General features: G+C 44.4%; 1 protein-coding gene across 8 annotated transcripts in view; it reads right to left on the bottom strand.

The window, feature by feature from the left end:
• The window catches only part of Cit (citron rho-interacting serine/threonine kinase), a 176565-nt gene that overhangs the window by 96175 nt on the left and 57101 nt on the right, over positions 1-23289 (bottom strand). For all 8 annotated transcript variants that reach the window (XM_048342854.1, XM_048342855.1, XM_048342857.1 and 5 more), the window contains one exon: positions 7017-7200. In XM_048342854.1, coding sequence (XP_048198811.1) covers positions 7017-7200 — 184 coding nt within the window. The remainder of the gene's footprint in view (positions 1-7016; positions 7201-23289) is intronic.

The raw sequence follows: 23289 nt of genomic DNA, 5'->3' as shown, positions 1-23289 counted from the left end.
CACCAGCCACCTCACAGGACTGTGTTGAGAAGGTGAGGACTTGACCGGGCAATGCGTGTGAAGACCTGAATAACCAGATCTGAATACACACAGGCAGTCCTCTCACTAGATGATGGCACCCATTCATTAGTAACTGTACATAAATTGTGCAGAAGGGATTGCCATAATCCCTGGCCACTGTAGTCTAATTCAATTTGACAGATGTTAGACCTGCCAGGGGCAAAGCCCTATTGGCAGCAGAAGAAAAAAGACATGGTCCTGTCCTCAATGAGCCTTGGGCAATTTGGCCAGACACAAGGGACAAGAAGTTGAGTACAAGTGAAACGGCTGGCTAGGGGTCTGGCGTATCAGCCTTGAATGTCAAGTTCAGAAGAGGTCATTAATTCTGTGCACACTAGGATGCTGCTGAAGACCGATTACATCATCCAACCCTTGCTTTGGAAGACATCCACCCTCTGTAGAGAATGGATTACAGCCAGGAAAACCAGAGGCAGAGGACTTAGGAGGCAACCGCAACAGTCCAAGCAAAAGTCCATCATGGGTGACAGTGAGGACAAAATGAATGCAAGTGCCATCAGAGATACAACCAGGAGGGCTTGCCTAATGATGGGATGGAAGGGGAGGAAGGAAAGAGAAGTTGAGGATGACCCTGTTTTCTTGCCTAGAAGGGTTAGAGAAAGAGGCAATTCCTTAAACACAATTAGGAAGAAAGCCAGAAGAGGGTAAAGCGGAGAGTGAATGATAGTATATACATTTCCAGGATCCACAACAGAGTAGGCAACCTCAAAGGGGTGACAAAGAGGCAGGCAGAAAACCAAGTACCCATAACATAGACAAGAACAGAGTGCGAGAGTTGTCCATCCAGAAGCACAGCGGGAATTACAGCATATGTCTAGGTGTAAATCACTAGACTGATTGAGTGCTACCAGCATCTTCTCACACAGTCATTTCTGCAGCATCACAAGCATGAGAAAAGAAGCCTTGATGGACATTACTCCTTTGGGAAGTTTGGCCCAGAGAGGCCAAGAGACGGGGAAAAGCAAGTAAAGCTGACAGAATGCAGTGGAATGTGCTTAGGCAAAGGAGGAGCTGCCAGCCCAGCGCTGTGCTCCAGACCACATTGCACCACTGAGTCCATGACTGTCTTCTTGAGGAATCCAAATGAGCAAGTGTAGGCCAACAAAACACATGCTCAATGGAGCCTCTGGAGCCTAATCTTTGAAGGATTGGAATAGGATGGTTTGCATGCCATTTCCTAAAGGTATCTTTAAGGCAAGTGAGAAGGCGGTAGAAGGGTCCTGCCAGGGCTGCCAGGCAAGCACGCACATTCTAAATAGAGAACAGATAAGACAAGGATGAGAACAAGATGTGCTTGACTGAGAGAGAGAAGAAGTCGAACAAGCCACCAGAGAGAACCCAACTCGACACCCCAGAGACAAGTTACTAAACATGATCCAAGTCAGAGTGGAGGAGAAACAACACCAGACGCTTGAGGGCAGTCGCCATAAGCAGAAGCTAGTTACGGTTTGTTAACTTATTTGGGAAATATAGTAGACATATGCCTTTGGGGACCAGAGAAGATGTTGTCATTGTTGCTGATTTCTTTTTAATCTAATCACAGATGGGACTCTTTGCAGTAGGGATCTTGATAGCAAGCACAATGTTGAAGAGCCTTTGGCAAAATGTGGAAGGAAAGCAATTAGGAAGGGAAGATGCCCCAAGTCCTAACTATGTCAATGAAAAGGAAGTAGGACTGATGGGAGAATCCAGGTCATAGTCTACTGGAATAGATGATCGAAGGCGAATAGAAGTGAAAAATGAAGATTTTAGGAAATGAGGGTTATGGATTCATCATCGAGAAAGCCATAGTGGTATATGCCTGTAATGCCAGCAGTTGGGAGGCTGAGGCAGGAAGATCAGAAGTTGAAGAACCTCACCAAATGCTTATTGGGCAGTTTATGACAGTCAGCCTGACAAAATGGCATGGTCAGTGTGTGTGGTTTCCTGGCATGACTGAGCTTCTACTGTAGCAAATAGGAACTCTCAAGGAAAGAAGACATAGTCATGTGCACATGTGTGTGCACACATGCACACGCACGTGCACGTGCACACACACATACACCTCAGGTAAAAGTCTCTAAATAAGAAAAGGTAGAAATTAGAGAAATCCAAGAGCTGTTCAGTCTAGCTGCTCAACAAACCCACAGAGATTAAAACAAAACTCAGCATTTAGACCTGCCTGGCCCTCTCATCCCACCCTGCACCCACCTTCACTCCCCACAATGACCTCCATTTCTGACAAGATGGGAATGTTGCCTGGGCTCAAGGCCTGGCTGCACCACTGTGTCATTTGAGATTAGCTGATGAAAAATAAAAAAATCACTCCAGGCCTCAGTTTCCCTCATATGTATGATGAGGAAAACAATGCTTCCTTCCTCTTGGACAGTTCTGTAGTTAGTGAGTTAATCTGTATAAAGTGCTTAGAATAAAACCTGGTAGAGAACTGGACCCTGTTAAAAAGAAGTTGTTAGACTGTACATATGAAATTATCTCCACCTTTTTCTCCAGACCCCAATCCATTCATTTTACAAAGGGCCAAGCCAAATAGGTCCAGCCTTCACCTGGAGATCCCAACCTCCATGAGAGAATAGATGGACATTCCAATAAAAACCACCACTGCCCTTCAGTGCAAAGGGAACTCATAGGACTGGAGGAACTCATGAAGTGCCTTGGCGATGCCAGCCCAAGGATGTCCAATTTGTGCCATGCAGGTTATACAGCAGAGGCATCTGCTCTGTGTTGTCTGAATGTTTCTATAAAATCTGCCTGGATGCAGTCTAGAAGAGAGGGAGGAGAGGGAGGTGCCCATGCTAGGAGAGAAACCCATCATTCTGTTTCTCCATCTACTCCTCCTCAATAATCACCTTCTAGTCACTGGTATTTGGTTGGTCCGGGACATTTTAGCACTTCTAGAAGAAAATCCCCAAGTCCTAGGAAGCTCGGCTTCAGGGCTGGCATGACTCTGAACTACCTAATTATTGCTAGATCCTTCTCATGACTGCTTGGAAGTAGAGAAGGAATACTTCATAGATGCAGACCAGTGTGTTAGTGAGAAAGACTGTGAACATTGAGTGAGGCTTTCCCATGTGATTTCAATACAGTGCATCTCATCCTACCATAGCCCCACAGAAAAGCATCGATGTTCCTGTATTCTGCACATGAGGAAATCAATGCACCAAAAACTAGCCATCAAAAAATTTAGGTGCTGAGCTGTGAATATGGCCTAGTGGTAGAGTGCTTGCCTCGTATACATGAAGCCCTAGGTTCAATTCCTCAGCACCACATATATAGAAAAGGCCAGAAGTGGCGCTGTGGCTCAAGTGGCAGAGGGCTAGCCTTAAGCAAAAAGAAGCCAGGGACAGTGCTCAGGCCCTGAGTTCAAGCCCCAGGACTGGCAAAAAAAAAAAAAAAATTAGGCGAGCTGTGGTAGCAGCCATACTTCATTCCTCCACCAGGTCTGAATGGCTGGCTCCATCACTACCTTTTCAAACCCACCCAAAAGGGAAGGAAAATACCCAGAGGCTAAAGGATGACAGGGTCCCCTGTCATCCTTGTTGTCAAGCTTGTTGAGACCCCCACCATCCCCCCCCCCCCGCCACACACACATGTGCCCATGAATCCAGGTTCATCAAGATCATATTGCTCCTCCAACATTTCCAACTTCACCCGAAGCAGAAACCTAGTCAGTGCAGAAGTAGCACAAAGCATGCATCCAGCTGCTTTTTACCTTGTAGGGGTGATCCTGAAGGCCTGCAGAAATGCACTGTTTCAGCGAAAGCTTAAATAAGGCAGTGTCTCAAAATAGGAGGAAGGACCCAAAGACATGTACCCCATGCTGACAGGGGAGGAAAGAAGGCTGGGATCCAGTTTATTTTTAAACCTCACACACGGATATCTGTTACTACCCTACTATTGTAAGTTCGCACAAACAGAGGCTCAGGGGAACACCCAGGCATTCAAAGCCTGGGGATTTGGCTTGGGTAACTATTGGTTAAAAAGGAAAAGAAACACCAGACACCCTCCAAAACTGACATTACCACAGCCCTGTCCAAAAACATCCAAACCTGGTTCTTGACATTCTCTCTAGCACTCACCAACTCAAGTATCAAGAACTACCCCCTATACTTCAGGATGGATGGATGGATGGATGGATGGATGGATGGATGGATAGATGGATGGATGGGAGGGAATCCTGAGAAGCAAGATGCAACCACAGTCAGTTTCACAGCCAAGAATCTCCATGAAAATCCCTGGTTCATTCAGCTCCAAGGCCACATGTTTTATTCAAATCACTGGGAACAATCTGGGATCAATTTCCTCAGCACAACTAAGCAGAATCTGCGGTTTCCTCAATAGTGGGAAGAGTAACAGCTCAAGTGAACCAACATGTGTAAATAAAAACCTGTGATGCTGAAACCAGGGAGGGTGAGGGAACTTAAGTGGGAGGTAGCTGGAGGGCAAAGGCGGCACTCAGAGCAGAAGCCTCCTCCTGCAAATTAATTCTGTAACTATATATCCATAAAATTGCAGGAACAGCTAAGTGATTTCATCACTGCATCTATTTTATTGGCTTCCCAATTAATCATAATCTAACATGTCCAAGGCCACCTATGTCCAACAGGTGGGGTGAATTTCTAAAGCAATGCCATAGGTTTTGCCTACAGATCTGTGCTGGGCAGAGTGGCCAAGTCCCATAACAACGTCACATAAGAAAATACAAGGAAGGGGAAGAAAATTCCAAGCCCAAATTGCCATGGAAAAGACATTACCATATTCCCAAAGATAGGAATACTCTAATGCCATTTCCAAATAGCAAATACACAGTTTTGTTTTGTATGGACAGATTTTTTAAATGAGACTTTTACTAAACATTTTGTTGGGAAAAGCACAGGAGCTCCCTTGATGCTCTAAAGAGATATTTTGAACCACCAGAGATGAAATTGAAAAATCTTCAGATACAGTACACAAGATAAACACATTCTGGAGGAAAAAAAGGATGGTAAGGAAATTACATCAACAACTATTTATCCAGGGCCTGGGCCTTCATCTTAAGGTGCCCCTGTCAGACAGTATCCCTTAACTCAGCTTTCTGTAAGAAGCAGAAAGATGCGATTAGAGTCTTCCTGAAAAAAATAAACAATTAATCACACACTGCTCCAGATTAATTGCATAGCCTGTGATCCTCCACCATCATTCTTCCTTTGCCCTGAAATCCGACTCCCTTCTGTCCTCCCTTGTTTTTCAGATCACTGGTTAACATCCTACATCTGACCCAGCCAGCCCACGACAAACCAGAACTACAACTCCCCTGGGCAACACACACACACACACACACACACACACACACACACACACACACTCCTTCCAATCCTATTTGTGACCTTCAGTGTGCTGTGCATGTCAAGGTTACACTGCCCACTAACCACACATCCTTTACCACTGGCCTCCACTCCTTCCCTGCTCCTTGATGCCTATGTAAAACCTCCCAGCCCTGCTGGGCCGACACAAATCCACCTGACAGCATATTCAACAGCTAGTTAGATCGCTGCCTCTCCTACCATCATCCAGGTTGCTTTGGGTGATAGAACAAATCAAGCAGAAAGGCACATCCAGCACCACCAAAATCCATCTGCATTTTAAACCCAGACCTCGATTCAGGGGAAGAAAGACCACCTCAGCATCTTTCAATACAAAAACCTCTCTCACAGCCCACAACCTTCTCTCATATCCATTGCCTGATTCCCCATCGTGATCCTGAGAGCTTTTCAGGAACCTACTGTCAAAAATCACAACCCACAGGGAGACAATCATCCAGGAAACCGAATAACATCCCTCCAGATCGATCATCTAAGCTACACACACAACAAATAGGTAATGAATGCTGCCAAGAAAAAAACAAAATTCAGTTCATCTCCTCATTAATTAATTACCCAACCTTGCCCCCAAGAGCATTGGAGGGAGGGAGCCAGGGTATCTGGGGAATAGCAGAGCTGGTGCAAAACCCTCTTGGGAAAACTTGCTCTCTGAAAACAGAATGTCATTGGAGCTCCTCCATCCAGGGACTACGGCATTTCACAGAAATTCTAAGAAGCCTCGAGTCAGGACCCTCTAACTCAAGTACTGTGCTAATGCATGTTTCAATATCATTAAGAAGAATGGAGGGAAGACCTTCTAGGTCAAGAGGCTTGCAGTGATAAGCTCCATTTCCTAGTCTCCTGGTGTGGGGGGGTTGCCCCCCACCCCGTGAAGCCGGGGGTCTGTGAATCAGTGACACAACTCCATCACATTCATAGCTTACAGGAACAGGGATTTTTCTGGCCACCCGTGCTCTACCAAGCTCCCAGATCCCTGATCTCGCAGCATACTTGGAGAAGAGCCGAGCATCGTCTCTGTCAGAGCTCTGCTTCAGCCACTTGCAGCTTAGTTAAGCCCCTCAGGAAACCCTTTAGCTTATGAGATTGGGGGGCGGGAGGGTTAGAAGGCTTCCAACAGAGCCAAGATAGCAACCATCCACCCACTTGAGACAGACAGATGCAAGAATGGATACAGAGATGGGCAGTACTGCTTAACTCTTGTGCCGTTCCTCTTTGACCAAGGATTTGTACTGCTAGGAATCTCCCAGTCTCTCCTTTCCTCTGAAGAAGACCAAAGACAGAAAAACTAACCCAAAGTACCCAATTGGCGATTAGGATGGGGCAGAGACAGGCACAGGTTACCTTACATGCTGCAGGATGAGAAGATTAACCACCTAGCCCCCCTCCCCCAATACCAAACAGGTAGATAGACTGCTTTCTAAATGCAGTCAAGATCAGCACTTCCCTCTGTGGCACTCCCCCCACACCACCACCACCACCACCACCACCACCACAACCACCACCACCACAACCACCACCACCACAAGCACTGTATGCCCATACATCAATGCAGGTCCCTCTGGAAGTCAAATTTTTACTTACTCAGATCTACCAAGAATCCCCAGTGCCTTGCTGTACGAAAACCCCACAAACGGCAGTTCTTCACCAGAGAAACCCAGGGGGCTCAACTGGCATGGAGAGGATGAAACCCACGAATTCTTCTCTGGTTCATCAAAATTGGAGGTGTCATCATCAGACTTGAGGGTGGGAACGAAGGGGGGAGGAGCTGGTTAAAGAGAAAAAAAAACAAACAAGAAGGGGGAGAGAGAATTCAGATGGATTCCACACTGTTGCGGAGAGAAGAAAAAGCGTCTTACTCCTCAGGCGCCAGTGACAGCACTGCAGCGCCTGCTTTCAATCTAGCTCCTCTCAGAGGCAGACCCAGCCTCGGCTCCTACAGCAACAAGAGATTAACCCCTTCCCTGCCAACATGGCCACCAATCCGCAGACGGCACCCCCCCCCCTGCCCCCCATGGGTGGGTGGGAACGAAAAGGATAAACTCAGACAGGTCACTGGGTCCAAGGAAAGCACTGGGGCAAGTCTGCCACTTCTGGTTTTCTTCCTGATCATTTCCAGAAAGCTGGTACTGAACATCAGTTGGCCAGTGCCAGGATGCCAGACGACCTAAACCTATTTGGTCCCTCTCTTCCAGACAGATCTAAATTATGAATAGTTAGTGCTAAGCATTGAAGTGAGATGGGCTGGCTAGGATGCTGGTGGACTAGCCAGAATGGAAGGAGGAGAGGATGCAAGGAGATCTGGGAGGTTCTGGAACTCTTGCTAGGGTACCACTGCAGTCTAGTTCATTCATTTCTAGATGAGTCCACTCAGATCTTAACCACTTTATTTTTGTTTTTAGTTCCTTATCCCTCCTCCCCAGCACAATCATGCCATTGGGTCCACTGCAGTTTCATCAGCATAATGGCTAAGCACCAGCCAAATAAAAGTTCCTCCCGGTGATCTCCTGCACCCTGATGAGCGCAGACAGCGGGTCCCACGCATGGACATCTGCAGCGGGGTTCCTACCTCCTTTATGGCATCACATCCTCTCCATTTCCCGCCGACCTACTAAGGTCTCTCGGTCTGGGAGGCGGACATGGATCCATCCATCACCAGAATGCTGCCCATCGTCAGGGGCTCCCAGGAGTGCGTCTGGCCACAAGCGTTACCATGGCTGCGAGCTGGGGCGTCCGTGGTGGGCTGAGCCAAGGGAAGTTGGCCAGCGGGCATCACATCCCCCGCAGTGCAGACTGCATGCTCCCCATTTGGGGGGTGCTGCTGCTGCTGCTGCTGCTACTGCTGCTGCTGCTGCTGCGTGCTCTGGCTGTAAACCCACCTGGCCGCCTGCGTGGCAGGGACCAATGCCGATCTGAGTGACAGAGCAGCATGAGTCACTGTCCGCCAGGGCTCGCTAGAGCTCCCCCTAAGGACAGTTGTCACAGCCCTTCACCGCCCAGACTTTTTTTTTTTTCTTTTTTAACTCCTTGTTTTCTGGACAAAGCCTGTGTGCCAGGATAGGAGGGGTGCTCTGCTTGGACTCTAAAGAAACCAGCTGCTTCCAAAGCTTTCCTCATGGCCCCCTGCTCAGAGGGCAGCTCTGAGAAATAAGCAGCCATGAAGGGGTGCAGAAGAAAGCAAGGAAGCCAGAAGTCTGCCTGCCTCTGGGAAGGGCAGAGGATAATTCTCAGCGCACCAGGTACACTGAGCTGAGCTGAGAGATGCAGGAAGAGCAAAGATGTGCAATGTGCACTCTCCCAGAAAATTATTTAACACCCCCAAGCTCTCTCAAGGGAATGTACATCTTCCCTGCGAGTGTCAGAATCTATCTCTTAATATTTGAAAAATTAGCTACGAGAAAATTTAGCTTACGTTCTGTGTCTACTTACAACACAGCTCAAATCCAATCTAATTGCAATTACTCAATTCCTTCTTTTAAAAAAAAGTAAATGGAAATTGAAATGATTAAGAATCAAAAAAGAAGCTGGAGCTAGGGGCTCACACCTGTAAACTCAGGAGACTGAGATCTGAGGATGGCAGTTCAAAGCCAGCCCAATCAGGAAAGTCCATGAGACTCTTATTTCCACTAGAAAACCAGAAGTGGAGCTATGGTTCAAAGTGGTAGAGTGATAACCTTGAGCAGAAAAGCTCAGGGATAGCTCCAAAGTCCCGAGTTCAAGACTCACAACCAACAACAACAAAAAAAAATCAAAAAGAGACTTTTTCCCAGCCCCCAAACAAAGAAACTCAAAGAAAGACAAAAAAAAAAAAAGAAAAGAAAAGAAAAGATGACACTAATGTGGAAGCACAAGGACTGAAAATGAGTTCCATTCCAAGCCCTACCACTTGCCAGCTGTGTGGCATTGGGAAAAACACTCAACCTCTCTAAGCTTTGGGTACATACAATGTGAGAATAACCTCAGGGAACTGTTGGAGCCAGGTGCTGGTGGCTGGTGCCCACAATCCTAGCTACTCAGGAGGCTGAAATTTGAGAATCTAGGTTCAAAAACAGTCCAGGTAGATAAATCCAAGAGATTCTTATATCCAATTGACATAAAGCCCAAACTAGAAGCAAGGCACCAGACTTGAGCAAATAAGCCAAACAAGTGTGAGACCTTTAATTCAAACCCCAGTACAGGCAAGCACAGGTGCGCGCGCGCACGCGCGCACACACACACACACACACACACACACAGATATGCTGTTGAAAGGAAACAATCTATATAAGCATAGCTCTTAGTATGAGTAAACATGCCATAAAAATTATCTGTTATTGTCATTATTATTATCATTACTATTATTGCCCACATAAGGTGCATAATTATGGCAGATCTTGCAGTAATCAGAAGCTATTGAGATAGAGCAGGATCTATATTGTATACTCTTTCTTTACTTCGAGAAGCACAGACCCATCAAGGTGAATGTTTATGTTAATCCTATCGTATCATTTAATTCCAAGCAGAAGTTTAATTCCCTTTCCACCATATACTAATTTATCTTTTGGTGACTAAAATAGAATTTCATTTCTATGTGAGCAATATGATTAATAGAGGGGTAGGAGCTACGTTCACTGAAATAATTATGATTTGAATTTCTGTAACTATAAAATGAGATTCATCTATAAAACTCCATCACACTCAAAGCTAGCATAATGTAGTCAAGACTAGAAAGAGGGCTGGATCACTTCTCAGTTAAGAGGGAAGAGAAGCCAATGGGACAGATACCAGCTGGCTAGCTGCTTGGGAGACTGAGAATGGGAGGGAGGACTGAGGTTCAAGGCCAGCCTGGGCAAGAAAGTTCACAGCCCTTATCTGGGAGCAGTGGCAAATATCTGTCATCCCAAGCTACCTGGGAGGCCATGGAGGACTCAGGTCCTCAGCTAGCCCAGGCAGGTTAAGTCCATGAGACTTCCACAGAAAGGAAGCTGAGATAGAGTGCTTGCCTAGCATGCATGAAGCTCTGGGTTTGACTCCTCAGGACCACATTAACAATAATAACAATTTAATTTTTAGAAAAAAAAGAAAAGAGGCTGGGAATATGGCCTAGTGGTAGAGTGCTTGCCTCATATACATGAAGCCCTAGGTTCAATTCCTCAGTACCACATATATAGAAAAAGCCAGAAGTGGTGTTGTGGCTCAAAAGGTAGAGTGCTAGCCTTGAGCAAAAAGAAGCCAGGGATAGTGCTCAGGCCCTGAGTTCAAGCCCCAGGACTGGCAAAAAAAAAAAAAAAAAGGCAGCTAAACAAGTGGTCCTCACCTGTAATTCCAGCCACAGCAAAGACTAAAAGTCTAAAAGTAGGTGAATGAAGGCTCAGGTGCATGCCTGGGCAAGAATCAAGACCCTCCTAAAAATTACCAGTGAAAAAAAGGAGCTGGGAGGTATGGCTCAGCAAGATCCCTCCAACCTAGCGAACACAAGGCCCTGAGTTCAAAGCCTTGGCACCACCAAAAGTAAAATAACATAAAAAAAATAAATAAAAAACAGGGAGAGGAAGAAGGAGGAGGAGGGGGAGTGGGAGGGCCCTGCTGGTAACACACGAGGTAGTCAAGGAACAGATTACTTAAAGCTAAAGATGTAGCCTTCTAGACAAATTAAGTGAAGTACAACAGGAAACTGAAAAGGAGGGCCTCTGAGGGCCACATGTATGCAGGGGGAAAAAATACACCCTCAAGTCAAAGAGAAGTGGCAGAGCTGGAAAACATCTACTCTCCACAAAGTGGTGAGATGCCCACTCTTGTCCAGGGTCCTTTGGTGGGAAAGCGATACAGCGGCCAGTAGGAAGCTGCCACCTCAGGTAGTGCTGATATTTACAGTGGGAAGCACAATCAGGAAATTCACAGGGATCCTGGCTTAGGATCACAGAGCCCTTAGTACACTGGCCGCCATGAGTGGAGAAGAGCCACAGATTCCCTCACAAACCAGGGCACATAAAGTCCTTCTCCCCACTCCTCTCTCCCTTTTCTCCCCTCTCGTCTCTCCCCTCTCCTCCAATCCCTCTTCTCTCCCCACCCCTCATATAAACACACATACATATACACATACAAATCCCTACCACAAATTATTTCACAATACAAAAATAAAAACTACACTGATAGGAAAAATAAACCACCCAAGGTTAGAACCATGGAGGAGCATACAATAAGAAACTAGAAGCCAGGCACAGGTGGCTAACACCTGTAATCCTAGCCACTCAGGAGACTGAAATCTGAGGATAGAAGTTCAAAGACAGCCAGGGCAGAAAAGTCCCGGTGAGACTCTTATCTCCAATAAACTACTCCCCCACCCCCCAAAAAAGCAGAAGTGGTGCTGTGACTCAAATGGTAGAGTGCTAGCTAGCCTTGAGCACAAAGAGACTCAGGACAGTGCCCAGGCCCTGAGTTCAAAATACAGGACCAGACAAAATGAAAAGGAAGGAAGGAAAAAGGGAGGAAGGGAGGGAGGGAGAAAGGGAGGGAGGGAGGGAGGGAGAGGGAGAGAGAGAGAGAAAGACAGAGAGAGAGAGGGGGAGGGAGGGAGGGAGAGGGAGAGAGAGACACAGAGAGAGAGAGAGAGACAGAGAGAGAGAGAGTGAGAAAGTGAGAGAATCAGCTCTCTAAAAATTGAATCTGAGGGACTGAGAATGTGGCAGAGTGCTTGCCTAATTTGCATGAAGCCCTGGGTTCAATTCTTCAATACCACATAAACAGAAAAGACCAGACATGGTACTGTAGCTCAAGTGGTAGAATGCTAGCCTTAAGCATAGAGAAGCTCAGGGACAGATCCCAGGCCCCGAGTTCAAAGCACAGGACCAGAAGAAAAAAAAACTGTAATTCTTTTTTTTTTTTTTAATCTAGCCGGGCGCTGGTGGCTCATGCATGTAATCCTAGCTATTCAATAGGCTGAGATCTAAGGATCAAGGTTCAAAGCCAGCGCAGGCAGGAAAGACTGTGAGACTCTTATCTCCCAATTAACCACCTGAACAGCATTGGAAGTGGCGCTGTGGCTCAAGTGGGATAGCGCCCAGGCCCAGAGTTCCAGTCCCACAACCAATGATTGATAGATTGATAGATAGATAGATAGATAGATAGATAGATAGATAGATAGATAGATAGATAGATAGATTGATAGATAGATAGATAGATAGATAGATAGATAGATAGATAGATAGATAGATAGATTGGTGGGCTGGGAATGTGGCTTAGTGATGGAGTGCTTAGCCTAGCATTAATGAAGCCCTGGGTTCGGGTCTTCAGTACCACATAAATAGAAAAGGCCAGAAGTGGTGCTATGGCTCAAGTGGTAGAGTACTAGCTTTTAGCAAAAAGAAACTCAGGGACACTGCCCAGGCTGAGTTCAAGCCCCAGGACTGGCAAAAAAAATGCAGACGCTCCATTCCCCACTGCATCCCCACTCAATCAGAATCCGCTCCATTCCCCACCGCATCCCCACTCAATCAGAATCTGCACTCTAACAAGCTCCCCAGGTGACTCCCATGCAAACTCATGCTCAAGCATTTCCATAAAATACATCCCACAATGACAAATATACCAGAAGTCAGAAGACAAAGAAAGAAAAAGCTCAACACACTTCTTTTTTTTCCCCCCTTTTTTATGAGAACAGTCATCACGTAGCCCAGGCTAACCTCAAACTCTATTCCTCTTACCCAAATCTAAATGCTAGGATTACAGGCATGTGTGACCATGCCTAGGCTCATTACACTTCTAAGTAAAAACATGAGAATGGGAAAATAGAAAACTACTTAAAATCTGTGTGCCACATTTTAACTGCTCATGTAAAACCTGGTCAAGTCTAAAACCCACCAAGTCCAAAACCACATCTATCTTAGGGGCTAATTCTTTTGTTTCTTGTGTCTTAAACCTGTTTCTTTTCTGACCTCATAAAATGTGTATGGTATATGTGAGTATGTGTCATCTTTAAAAAGGTATCAGGGCTGGGGCTGTAGCTCAGTGGTAGAGTACAATCCCCAACACAAAAGGGAGGGGGAGAAGAAGGGTGAAAGAAGGAAGGGAGGGAGGGAGGGAGGGAGGGAGGGAGGGAGGGAGGGAGAGGAGAAAGAAGAAGGAAAATAGGTCACTGAAATTCAAATCATATTGACTAGGCTTGAATCTAAAATGATGTAAGTACACATGGCACTCCACCATATAATAGTGCTAGGTACATAGTAGGTATACTGTATAAGATATCAATCTATCTATTTATGTATTTACCCAATCCTGGGGCTTGAACTCGGCCTGAGTGCTATCCCTGAGCAACTTTTGCTCAAGGCTAGCACTCTACCACTTGAGTCACAGTACCACTTGTAGCTTTTTCAGTGATTAATTGGAGGTAAGAGTCTCACGAACTTTCCTGCTCAGGCTGGCTTCAAACCATGATCTTCAGATCTGAGCCTCCTGAGTAGCTGATTACAGGCGTGAGCCACTGGCAGCCTGGCTACTATTTAATGAGAAAATATATAATGAAATGGATTGACACAGGTCTTATAAGGAGAGTACCTAAGAAAATACATAAAGGCCATAAAAGAAGTACTTGGAAAAAAAAAAAGAAGTACTTGGTGTTTGAGTTAAAGAGGCTTTAAAAGTCAAGATTATTCTGTCTGAAAAATATGTTAATGAATACCTATATTAATATTTTTGATATAATAATGTGAAATCAGCTTCCCTCAATGCCACATACCCACCACATTCACTAATGATAATAAGTCATATATTAAGCTCTTTTGCTCATTGGTAAAAGTCACTACAAAAAATAGGGGGGAGAATCCCTATGTATTTTTTAAAGAAATGAACCTCTTCTAGGTGGCATCAGGGCACATTCTCCTTCATGACAGAGGCTGCACAAGTTACTTTTGGCTTCTTTTTTCGTTTTTTAAAGATAGACAGTAGAACAAGGCTTTAGGCAACAAAGAGCTATTTTAAGAACTGTAGTTAATTTCTCTTCTATAAATTCTCTCTCCATTCTTTAAAAAAAATCCTGACGTTCATTAAAAAGCATTGAGGGGAAAATTTATCATCTTCAAAAATATTTTTTCCAAAAAAAAAAAGCAAAACAAACCAAATGGATTTGTCCTCTTGGCTCTGAGTCTAATTAATATGTGTCCCATTGAGCTCGTTACTCTGTTCAGACAAACATTAAGATTAAAAACATAAAATATTTTTTTATTTGGGTCTAGTGTTTATTGCCTGCTTTCTAAACGGGAGCACAAAGCCCATGATGAGAAGGACATTGTGTGTTCTCTATGATAGACCTAAAATAGAGAACAATGCCTGGCTGTCCTTAGTTAATGTTTAATGTCTGTTTTGTCCATGGAGTGAGGGAATAACAAGAAACTTAGGTGTGAGATCATTTCTTAGCCCTAATGCATGACTCCATGCAACATGCCACAGTAAGGAAACCTAAGGATTGACGTATCTCGGAGCACCCAATTAGTCATGAAGAAATGACATTATAAAGAAGACAAAAAAAAGGCCCAGGCATGGTGATGGATGCCTGTAATCATGGCCCTCGGGAAGCTGAGGCAGCCTGGACTACAAAGCAAGACATTATCTCAAAAATAAGAAAAGAAGGAAAGAAGGGAGGGAGGGAGGGAGGAAGGGAGGAAGGGAGGGAGGGAGGGAGGGAGGGAGGGAGGGAGGGAGGGAGGGAGGGAGGGAGGGAAGAAAAAAAGGAAAGGGGAGACCAAGCCCAGCCAAGCTTAATAAGGTTTCTAAATGTTTAATCATCAACAAGGGTACAGAGCTACATATGAGAGTAGAAATGACTTAACAGCCAGCGCAGTGTCACAAACACAAGGCACGTCGATACACCCTGTGTGGAATGCAGTGAATCAGGACTGTGCCTCGAACACAGCAGACAGTCAATACTATGAAACTAGAGACATTTTCAACTTCATTCCAGCCACCATGATGTCCTGCCCTTTAACTGACAAATTCGATGCTATGAAAATGACATAGGATGAGGAGAGCCAGGAAATAAGCGAAGAAGCCTACGGATGTCATTAGAGGTGAGCGTGTGGGTGTGAAAGGCAAAGAGCACAGAAACTGAATGGTGGCAGGTGGCCAATGGGGAGGCAGTGAGTTTTCTGAGCATTCCTGCAGGACACAGTCATGGACAGTGATTGATTCTCAAGAGTTGATTAAAAGGAATCTTCAAGCACAGAAGTGGGAAAGAGAGCTACTTCAGAAAAGCCCCAGTAGCCAGCCAAGAAAGCTGTGGGTAACCAGGCTGGGGAGAAGCCATCAGGAAATCTTTGCAGATGATGGACATATTTGTTACCTTGCATCTGATGGTGACCTCACAGTTCATACACGTGTCATACTGCATTAAACCGTAACTTAAAGTATTTGTGGCTCATCTGTGTCTTATTCTTCAGTAAAGCTGTTTCCAATTGTTGGGAGGGACCTATCATATCCTTGCTCCTCTCTTGACCAAGAGCTACTATTCAGTCCCTTTTATCCCATAAAGAAGCAATGTTGGTGCAAAACTGTTTGGTGTAAGTGAACTGAACACCTCAGGAGGGGAAAGGGAAAAGGAAAGGGGGAGGAGAGAGGGGAGTATGAGGGACAAGGTAACAAACAGTACAAGAAATGTATCCAATGCCTAACGTATGAAACTGTAACCTCTCTGTACACCAGTTTGATAATAAAATTTATTTATTTATTTTTGGCCAGTCCTGGGCCTTGGACTCAGGGCCTGAGCACCATCCCTGGCTTCTTCCCGCTCAAGGCTAGCACTCTGCCACCTGAGCCACAGCGCCCCTTCTGGCCGTTTTCCATATATGTGGTGCTGGGGAATCGAACCGAGAGCTTCATGTGTAGGAGGCAAGCGCTCTTGCCACTAGGCCATATTCCCAGCCCCTGATAATAAAAATTTGAAGAAAAAAAAAAAAAAAAAGAAGCAATGTTGGATCTACATATCTTGTTTTCCTTTTAGTCACTTCCTCCACTTCCTCCATCCAGAGTTGGCAGGCACTTGGACAAGTGACCACTTCTGCCCTTCTTATTCCCCGAAGCCTCTGTGGCAAGGCTGTAGAAGGGGCAAATTTTACTCCATCAAAATTGTTAATTATGCCGCATCTTGCTAAGTACAACACAGAGCTATCACTTCTTTGCATCTATCCTTTATAAGGGAGAATTTTCAAGGACAGGAAAGGTCTACTTAAATCCCAAACTGCCAATGCTAGCATTGAACGTTCTTCCACCAGAGCTGAGTGGACTGGGCTGAGTTTATTTCCTCTGAAGTGAGACACAGGCAATCGTTTCCAAATTCTGTCATGAACCACCTGGTCTCCCTACTCTGTCCCCAGGCTTTCGTCTCTGTGACTCCTGCCAGCCATTCCCCTTAGTTCTACCCCACCTCCACCCTCAGAAAATGAGCATAAATGCAATCAGCACACTTCATAGAACTGATTAGAAAGTTGGCTGCTGAACAGAGTCCCAGATGTTTAATATAATTTTGAACCGTTGGCCAAATCATTTCCGCATTTGCTTATTTGTGAAGTGAGAATTTAAGGGTAGAGGACTCCAATTTATGGACTCTAACAAACCTATTCCCCATTTTCCTACCTTCCGCTGGGAAGATTACTTTACCTCATTTGGGACTGATTTACCAGCTGGAATGTGGCTCCATGGTAGAGTGCCTGCCTAGCAAGCATGAAGCCTTGAGTTCAAACTCTCCAGTACTGACTTACCCTCCAGGCACCAGTGGCTCATGCCTTTAATCCTAGCTACTCGGGAGGCTGAGATCTGAGGATTAAAGCTTGAAGCTCCCTAAGACACAAATCTGAGAGACTTATATCTCCAATGAACCAGCATAAGCTGGAAGGAGAGCTGTGGCTCAAGTGGTAGAGTGCCAGCTGTGAGTGAAAAAGCCAAGCAAGAGAAAGAAGCACTGAGTGCAAGCCTCAGTACTGGCACACACATACAGAATTGATTTAACAAAACTGTAATCTGATATTGGGAAGAAGTACCCACATGAAAATCACCACGTCACAGCAGCTCACGGATGGGAATCCCAATAGTGAAATTAACTGAACCTCACTACTCAGAAAATTGAGTCTTTTCTTTTCTTTTCTTTTTTTAAGTTTTTATTATAAAACTGATGTACATAGAGGTTACAGTTTCATACAAATTGAGTCTTTTCTGAACAAACCATTCTTGACTTTTTCTTCAAGGGATAGCCCCAAATTATGCTTCCTCTGGCAACATGATAGGAACTCCATTGATTTCACTTTTGGGGGTATGTGTGCTGTTACTGGGTTTTGAACTGTAACCCTTGCACTCTTAGTCTTTTTCTTGCTAAAGACTGGTGTTCTACCACATAAGCCATGCTTGCACTTGCAGATTTTTGCTAGTTAGAAATAAAAGTCTTTTTTATCTGCCCTGGCTGGCTTTGAACCTTGATCCTCAGATTCCTGAGAAGCCAGGATTATAGGCCTGAGCCACCAGTGCTGATTTGATTACTTTTTCTTTTCTTTTCTTTTCTTTTTGTGTCAATGCTGGGGCTGGAATTCAGGGCCTGGACTCTGTCCCTGAGCATTTTTGCTCAAGACTAGTGCTCTACCACTTGAGCCACAGTTCCACCTCTGGCTATTTCAGTACTTAACTGGAGTCTCACAGACTTTACTGCCAAGGCCAGCTTGGAACCACGATAATCAAATCTCAGCCTCCTGAGCAGCTAAGATTATAGGCATGAGACACTGGTACCTGGCTTGATTTCACTTTTAACTCGGACTTTATTTCCCTACCTTTGCCCAGGCTTCTACACTTATTTATTTTTATCTTCTTGATATTGCAACTATCTCTAGAATGAGCTATATCCATTTATATTGGAATAAGGTAGAATATATATTTTAAACATCTCTAAATGTAGTGACTAAATTCAGACTACAGGGAGAATATCCTCTAATCCTAATTCATAAGCATTTAGCTCTTTTGGGCATACCCTCTCTTAAATAACTTATCCTCTAAAACCAGAATGGTCCCCAAGAGACACATAAATATTCCCTGCATATCCCATTAAGCCCTTAAGAGGTAGTGACTCTATCTCCTCACTATTCCTTGTCCTACTCTAGCAGGTAGTACCCACAGGTACTGGACCCTGCATGTTTAATTTCTCTGGCCACTACTATAACATCCTCCGAATGGTTCCTGATTCCCTAGCCCCATCCTGGCACCCCAAGTATATTTAGCTTCTCACTTCTTCCTGCCCCTGAATTGACTGGGTTTCTGACTGGGTGACACATTTCAAGATCGAACCAAGCCTACCAGGGAAGTCCATCTTCATCCTTCTCTAAGTAGCTCAGTATACACAAGATGGGCAAATACCTGTTCAAATGATGAGACCTTCAAGATAAGCAGACCATTGAAAAAAAAAAGCTCAAAATAAAGAGGGAAACACACAAGGTACGTCAGTCATTGAGGTAATGCTATTCTATAGGCAGAATGCTAAAATGCATACGTGGAATATTCATGTTAAAAACTAGAAGGGGGGCTGGGAACATGGCTTAGTGGTAGAGTGCTTACTTCACATACATGAAACCCTAGGTTCAATTCCTCATATACAGAAAAGGCTAGAAGTGGCACTGTGGCTCAAGTTGGCAGAGTACAAAAAAAGCCAGGGGCATGGATCAGGCCCTGAGTTCAAGTCCCAGTACTGGAAAAAAAAAACAGAAGGGGCCTCATTCGGAAGGAAGAGAACATTGCTCATCAGAAAATAATTGCAGATTTTCTTGATCCACTCATCTACTGAGGGGCATCTGGGTTGGTTCCATACTTTAGCAATGGTAAATTGTGCTGTGATAAACATAGTTGTGCAGGTAGCTTTAGTGTGGTCTTGCTTGTTATCTTTTGGGTAGATGCCCAAAAGCAGGGCAGCTGGATCATAGGGGAGTTCTATGTTTAGCCTTTTGACGAATCTCCAAACTGCTTTCCAGAGTGGTTGAACACGTTTACACTCCCACCAACAGTGTAGTAGGGTTCCCTTTTGGCCACATCCCCTCCAGCATCTGTTGTTATTAGTTTTCTTGATAAAAGACATTTTTATTGGGGTGAGGTGGAATCTCAATATTGTTTGTGAGCCAATGCAACTGCAATACTTACAAGACTATATGCTGTAAACCAGCTGTACAACTGGGGGGAGGGGACTGGAGAAGGGGGAAGGTGGGAGAAAAATGAGGGAGGAGGTAACAAGTTAGGTAAGAAATATACTCACTTATCTGAGTATATTGGAAACCGTGTATACTGGTATTGGAACTAGGAAATTGAAAGGGAATACCAAATTTGAAAGACACAGGGTAAAAAAAGACAAACAACTACAAAAGCAATACTTGCAAAACTGTTTGGTGTAAGTGAACTGAACACCTTGGGGGGCGGGGGGCAGAAGGGAAAGGGGGAGGAGGGAAGGGGGTATGAGGGACAGGGTAACAAACAGTACAAGAAATGTATCCATTGCCTAACGTATGAAACTGTAACCTCTCTGTACATCAGTTTGATAATAAAAATTTGAAGAAAAAAAAAATAAACTCCACAAAAGCAAATAAAACTAAATTAAATTAAATTTTAAAAAAAGAAATATACTCACTGCCTTATGCATGAAACTGTAACCCCTCTGTGCATCACTTTAACAATAAATCAATTTAAAAATTAAATTAAAAAAAAATCAATGGCAGAACGGTGAAGCCAAAGGCAACCTGTGGTAGGTAGTCCGGTAAAGATGAGCCCTTCCTTCTAGTGAACAATGCAGGGAAATAACTCTCCTGAAAACCTTGTGAAGAGTGCAAGGGGTAATGGTGTTTATATTAGCACAGTCATCTGGGGAGATAGACATCACCGAAAGTAGGGGTTTGCTTTAAAGATGGGCAGGGAATGGGGTGGGAAACATTTTTCACTGCATAAACGTCTATTTCCCTGAATTTTATTTTACCATGAATTGCACTACTTTTTCACATAAATATATAAAAAAAAGATTTAAAAAAAAAAAAAACAAACGTGATAAAGACTGACTTTCTGATCCAGGCCTGAGGGCAAAGGCTTAAAATCCCAGCACTCAGAAGGAAGAGGCAGAAGAATCTCAAGTTAGAGGCTATCCTGGACTACCTAGGAAAACCTTATCTCAAGAAGAAGAAAAAAGTATCTCTCTCTCTCTTTCTCACACACACACACACACACACACACACACACACACACACACACACACACACTCTCTAACTAAACACAAAGGAATTTGGAGTCAGGAAGCCCTGACTTCAGCTCCTACAATAGCAACTATTTACTCTATTGCCTTTGCTGTGACATGGTAACACTATCAATGAACAATAATCCAGCCTTAATTAAAAGTGACTGTGATGGGGCTGGGGATATGGCCTAGTGGCAAGAGCGCTTGCCTCGTATACATGAGGCCCTGGGTTCGATTCCCCAGCACCACATATACAGAAAATGGACAGAAGTGGCGCTGTGGCTCAAGTGGCAGAGTGCTAGCCTTGAGCAAGAAGAAGCCAGGGACAGTGCTCAGGTCCTGAGTCCAAGGCCCAGGACTGGCAAAAGAAAAAAAAAAAAAAGTGACTGTGAAACAATAGGAAATGGGATAGCAGGGAAGAGTAGGAAAACATCACTTTGCTATCAGAAGATAAGACTAGGTTATATCATCATCCTGGAGGATAGGAATGATATAACATATATCCAAGAGAAAAGCTTTCAATTCCTCAAAAGCAGAGCATAAAACCCAAACGATTCTAAGCAGTCTCATCTACCCATGGGAGTCCTTAGCCCAAAAGCAGACTCCTCTCACCCAGAGCCTACAAGACAAAATGAGAAAGGCCCACAAAGATGAGTAAGAAACTCTAAGGCTGACAGGTCTAATTTTCTCCTTCATCTTAGCTTCCTAAATTGTAATGTGCCTGGGCATCACCTGGGGATCTCATTAAGATGCAGCTTCTGACTTAGCAGGACCAAATCTCTGCATCTCTAACAAGCTCCCAAGTGAGGCTGATGCTGCTGGCCCTCGGACCACAGCCCAAGCAGCAAGGTCCTACTGACCCCAGATAACAGTGTTAGTGTCTGATAGCACAGCCATCTTGAAGAATTCAGATTACTAGAGGACTGGGGGTATGTGGCTCAAGTGGTAGAAAGCCTGCCTAGCAAGTGTGAGGCACTGAATTCATGCACCCAAAACAGATGACAAGAACATTCTCTTTCCTGGTAACAACCGAGCCAATTCAAAATAAATAGTTCCCAGCTAAGGATAATAATTATGCCCCCTTCCAAGGGACACTGGGCAATGTCTGCAGACATCACCAGTTGTCACCACCACAGGAGAGGGATGTTGCAGACAGCTGTAGGGATAAGCTAGGAACAGCGCTAAGCTTCTTGCCATTCACTCAATAGTCCCAGAACAGAGAATCACCCGGCTCCAAATGTCAACAGTGCTGAAGTTGACAGCCTCTGATCAAGATAACAGACAACAGGATACATTCTAGGTTCTCTCAATTCATTCCCTTTTTGTTCTTTCTTTCTTTTTGCCAGTCCTGGGGGCTTGAACTCAGGGCCTAAGCACTGACCCTGAGCTTCTTTATGCTCAAGGCTAGCACTCTACCACTTGAGCTACAGTGCCACTTATGGTATTTTCTGTTTATGTGGTACTGAGAAATCAAACCCAGGGCTTCATGAATGCTAGGCAAGCACTCTATCACTAAGCCACATTCCTTGACCTCAATTCATGCTGAGACTATAAATCCTCAGATTCTAAGCCATGCATCCAACAACGTCTTTCCTAGGCTACATCTGAGAGTTAGAGAGGAGAAGGAATGACCAGGTTATCACTCTACCATTTGTTTTGTTTAACATCAAGCATGTGTGATTTAGTAGCCCAGCAGAGAGCCTACAAAGCACCCAATTTCCCATCACTCTGAGGGATAGCAATCGAACAGAACCACAACCTCTCTCTTTTAAGCACATATGCTTAAAAGTACTGACTTTGGACTCTAAGCACCATTCAAAAGGTAGTACACACCAGGCAATGGTGTCTCACACCTGTAAAACCCTAGCTCCTCAGTAGACTGAGATTTGAAGATCAAGGTTCAAAGCCAGCCCAGGTAGCAAAGTCCCTAAGACTCTTATCCCTAGTTAACCACAAAAAAAGTCAGAAGTGGAGCTGTGGCTCAAGTGGTAAAGCAACAGCCTTGATCAAAAGAGGTAAGGATAGGGACAGGCCCTGAGTTCAAGCCTCAGTACCAAACACAAAACAAAACCTAGTTACTGCAACTCCAAATCCAGAAATTAACTCACTCTCTAGAATGATATGATTTATTATTTGCCATCATCACAAACATTATCACTACTGACAAGTTCTTAAGCTAAGAAATAAATACTTCAGGGTGAGTACTGGTTTGAATTTCATAGACCAGACCCAAATTCAGCCTCTGCCACTCATTTCCCATATGACCATGGCTAAGTTATCACAGTATCCACATCTGTAATATATGCGTGTGTATAATACAGTATATCATATTATAAAATAATACATATATTTATACATAATATTATATATATATATTCCTTACACTACCAGGTACCATGGCTTATACCTATTATCCTAGTTTGTTGAAGGAGAGATTAGGAGGACTGTGGTTCAAGACTGGCTCAGGTCAAATGGTAGTGAGATTCCATTTCAACATGACAAGTTGAGTGTAGTAGTACATGCCTACAATCACAGCAATACAGAGGCAGAGTTAGGGAGATAAAAGTATGAGGCCATCCCTAGCAAAAAGTAGGCCCCTATCTGAAAAAAATAACTAAGGCAGGGCTGGGGATATAGCCTAGTGGC

Source organism: Perognathus longimembris, chromosome 3 (assembly GCF_023159225.1).
Source record: "Perognathus longimembris pacificus isolate PPM17 chromosome 3, ASM2315922v1, whole genome shotgun sequence".
Lineage (NCBI taxonomy): Eukaryota > Metazoa > Chordata > Mammalia > Rodentia > Heteromyidae > Perognathus > Perognathus longimembris.
Note: the sequence above shows the minus strand (reverse complement) of the source record. Positions and strands in the feature narration are given on the sequence as shown.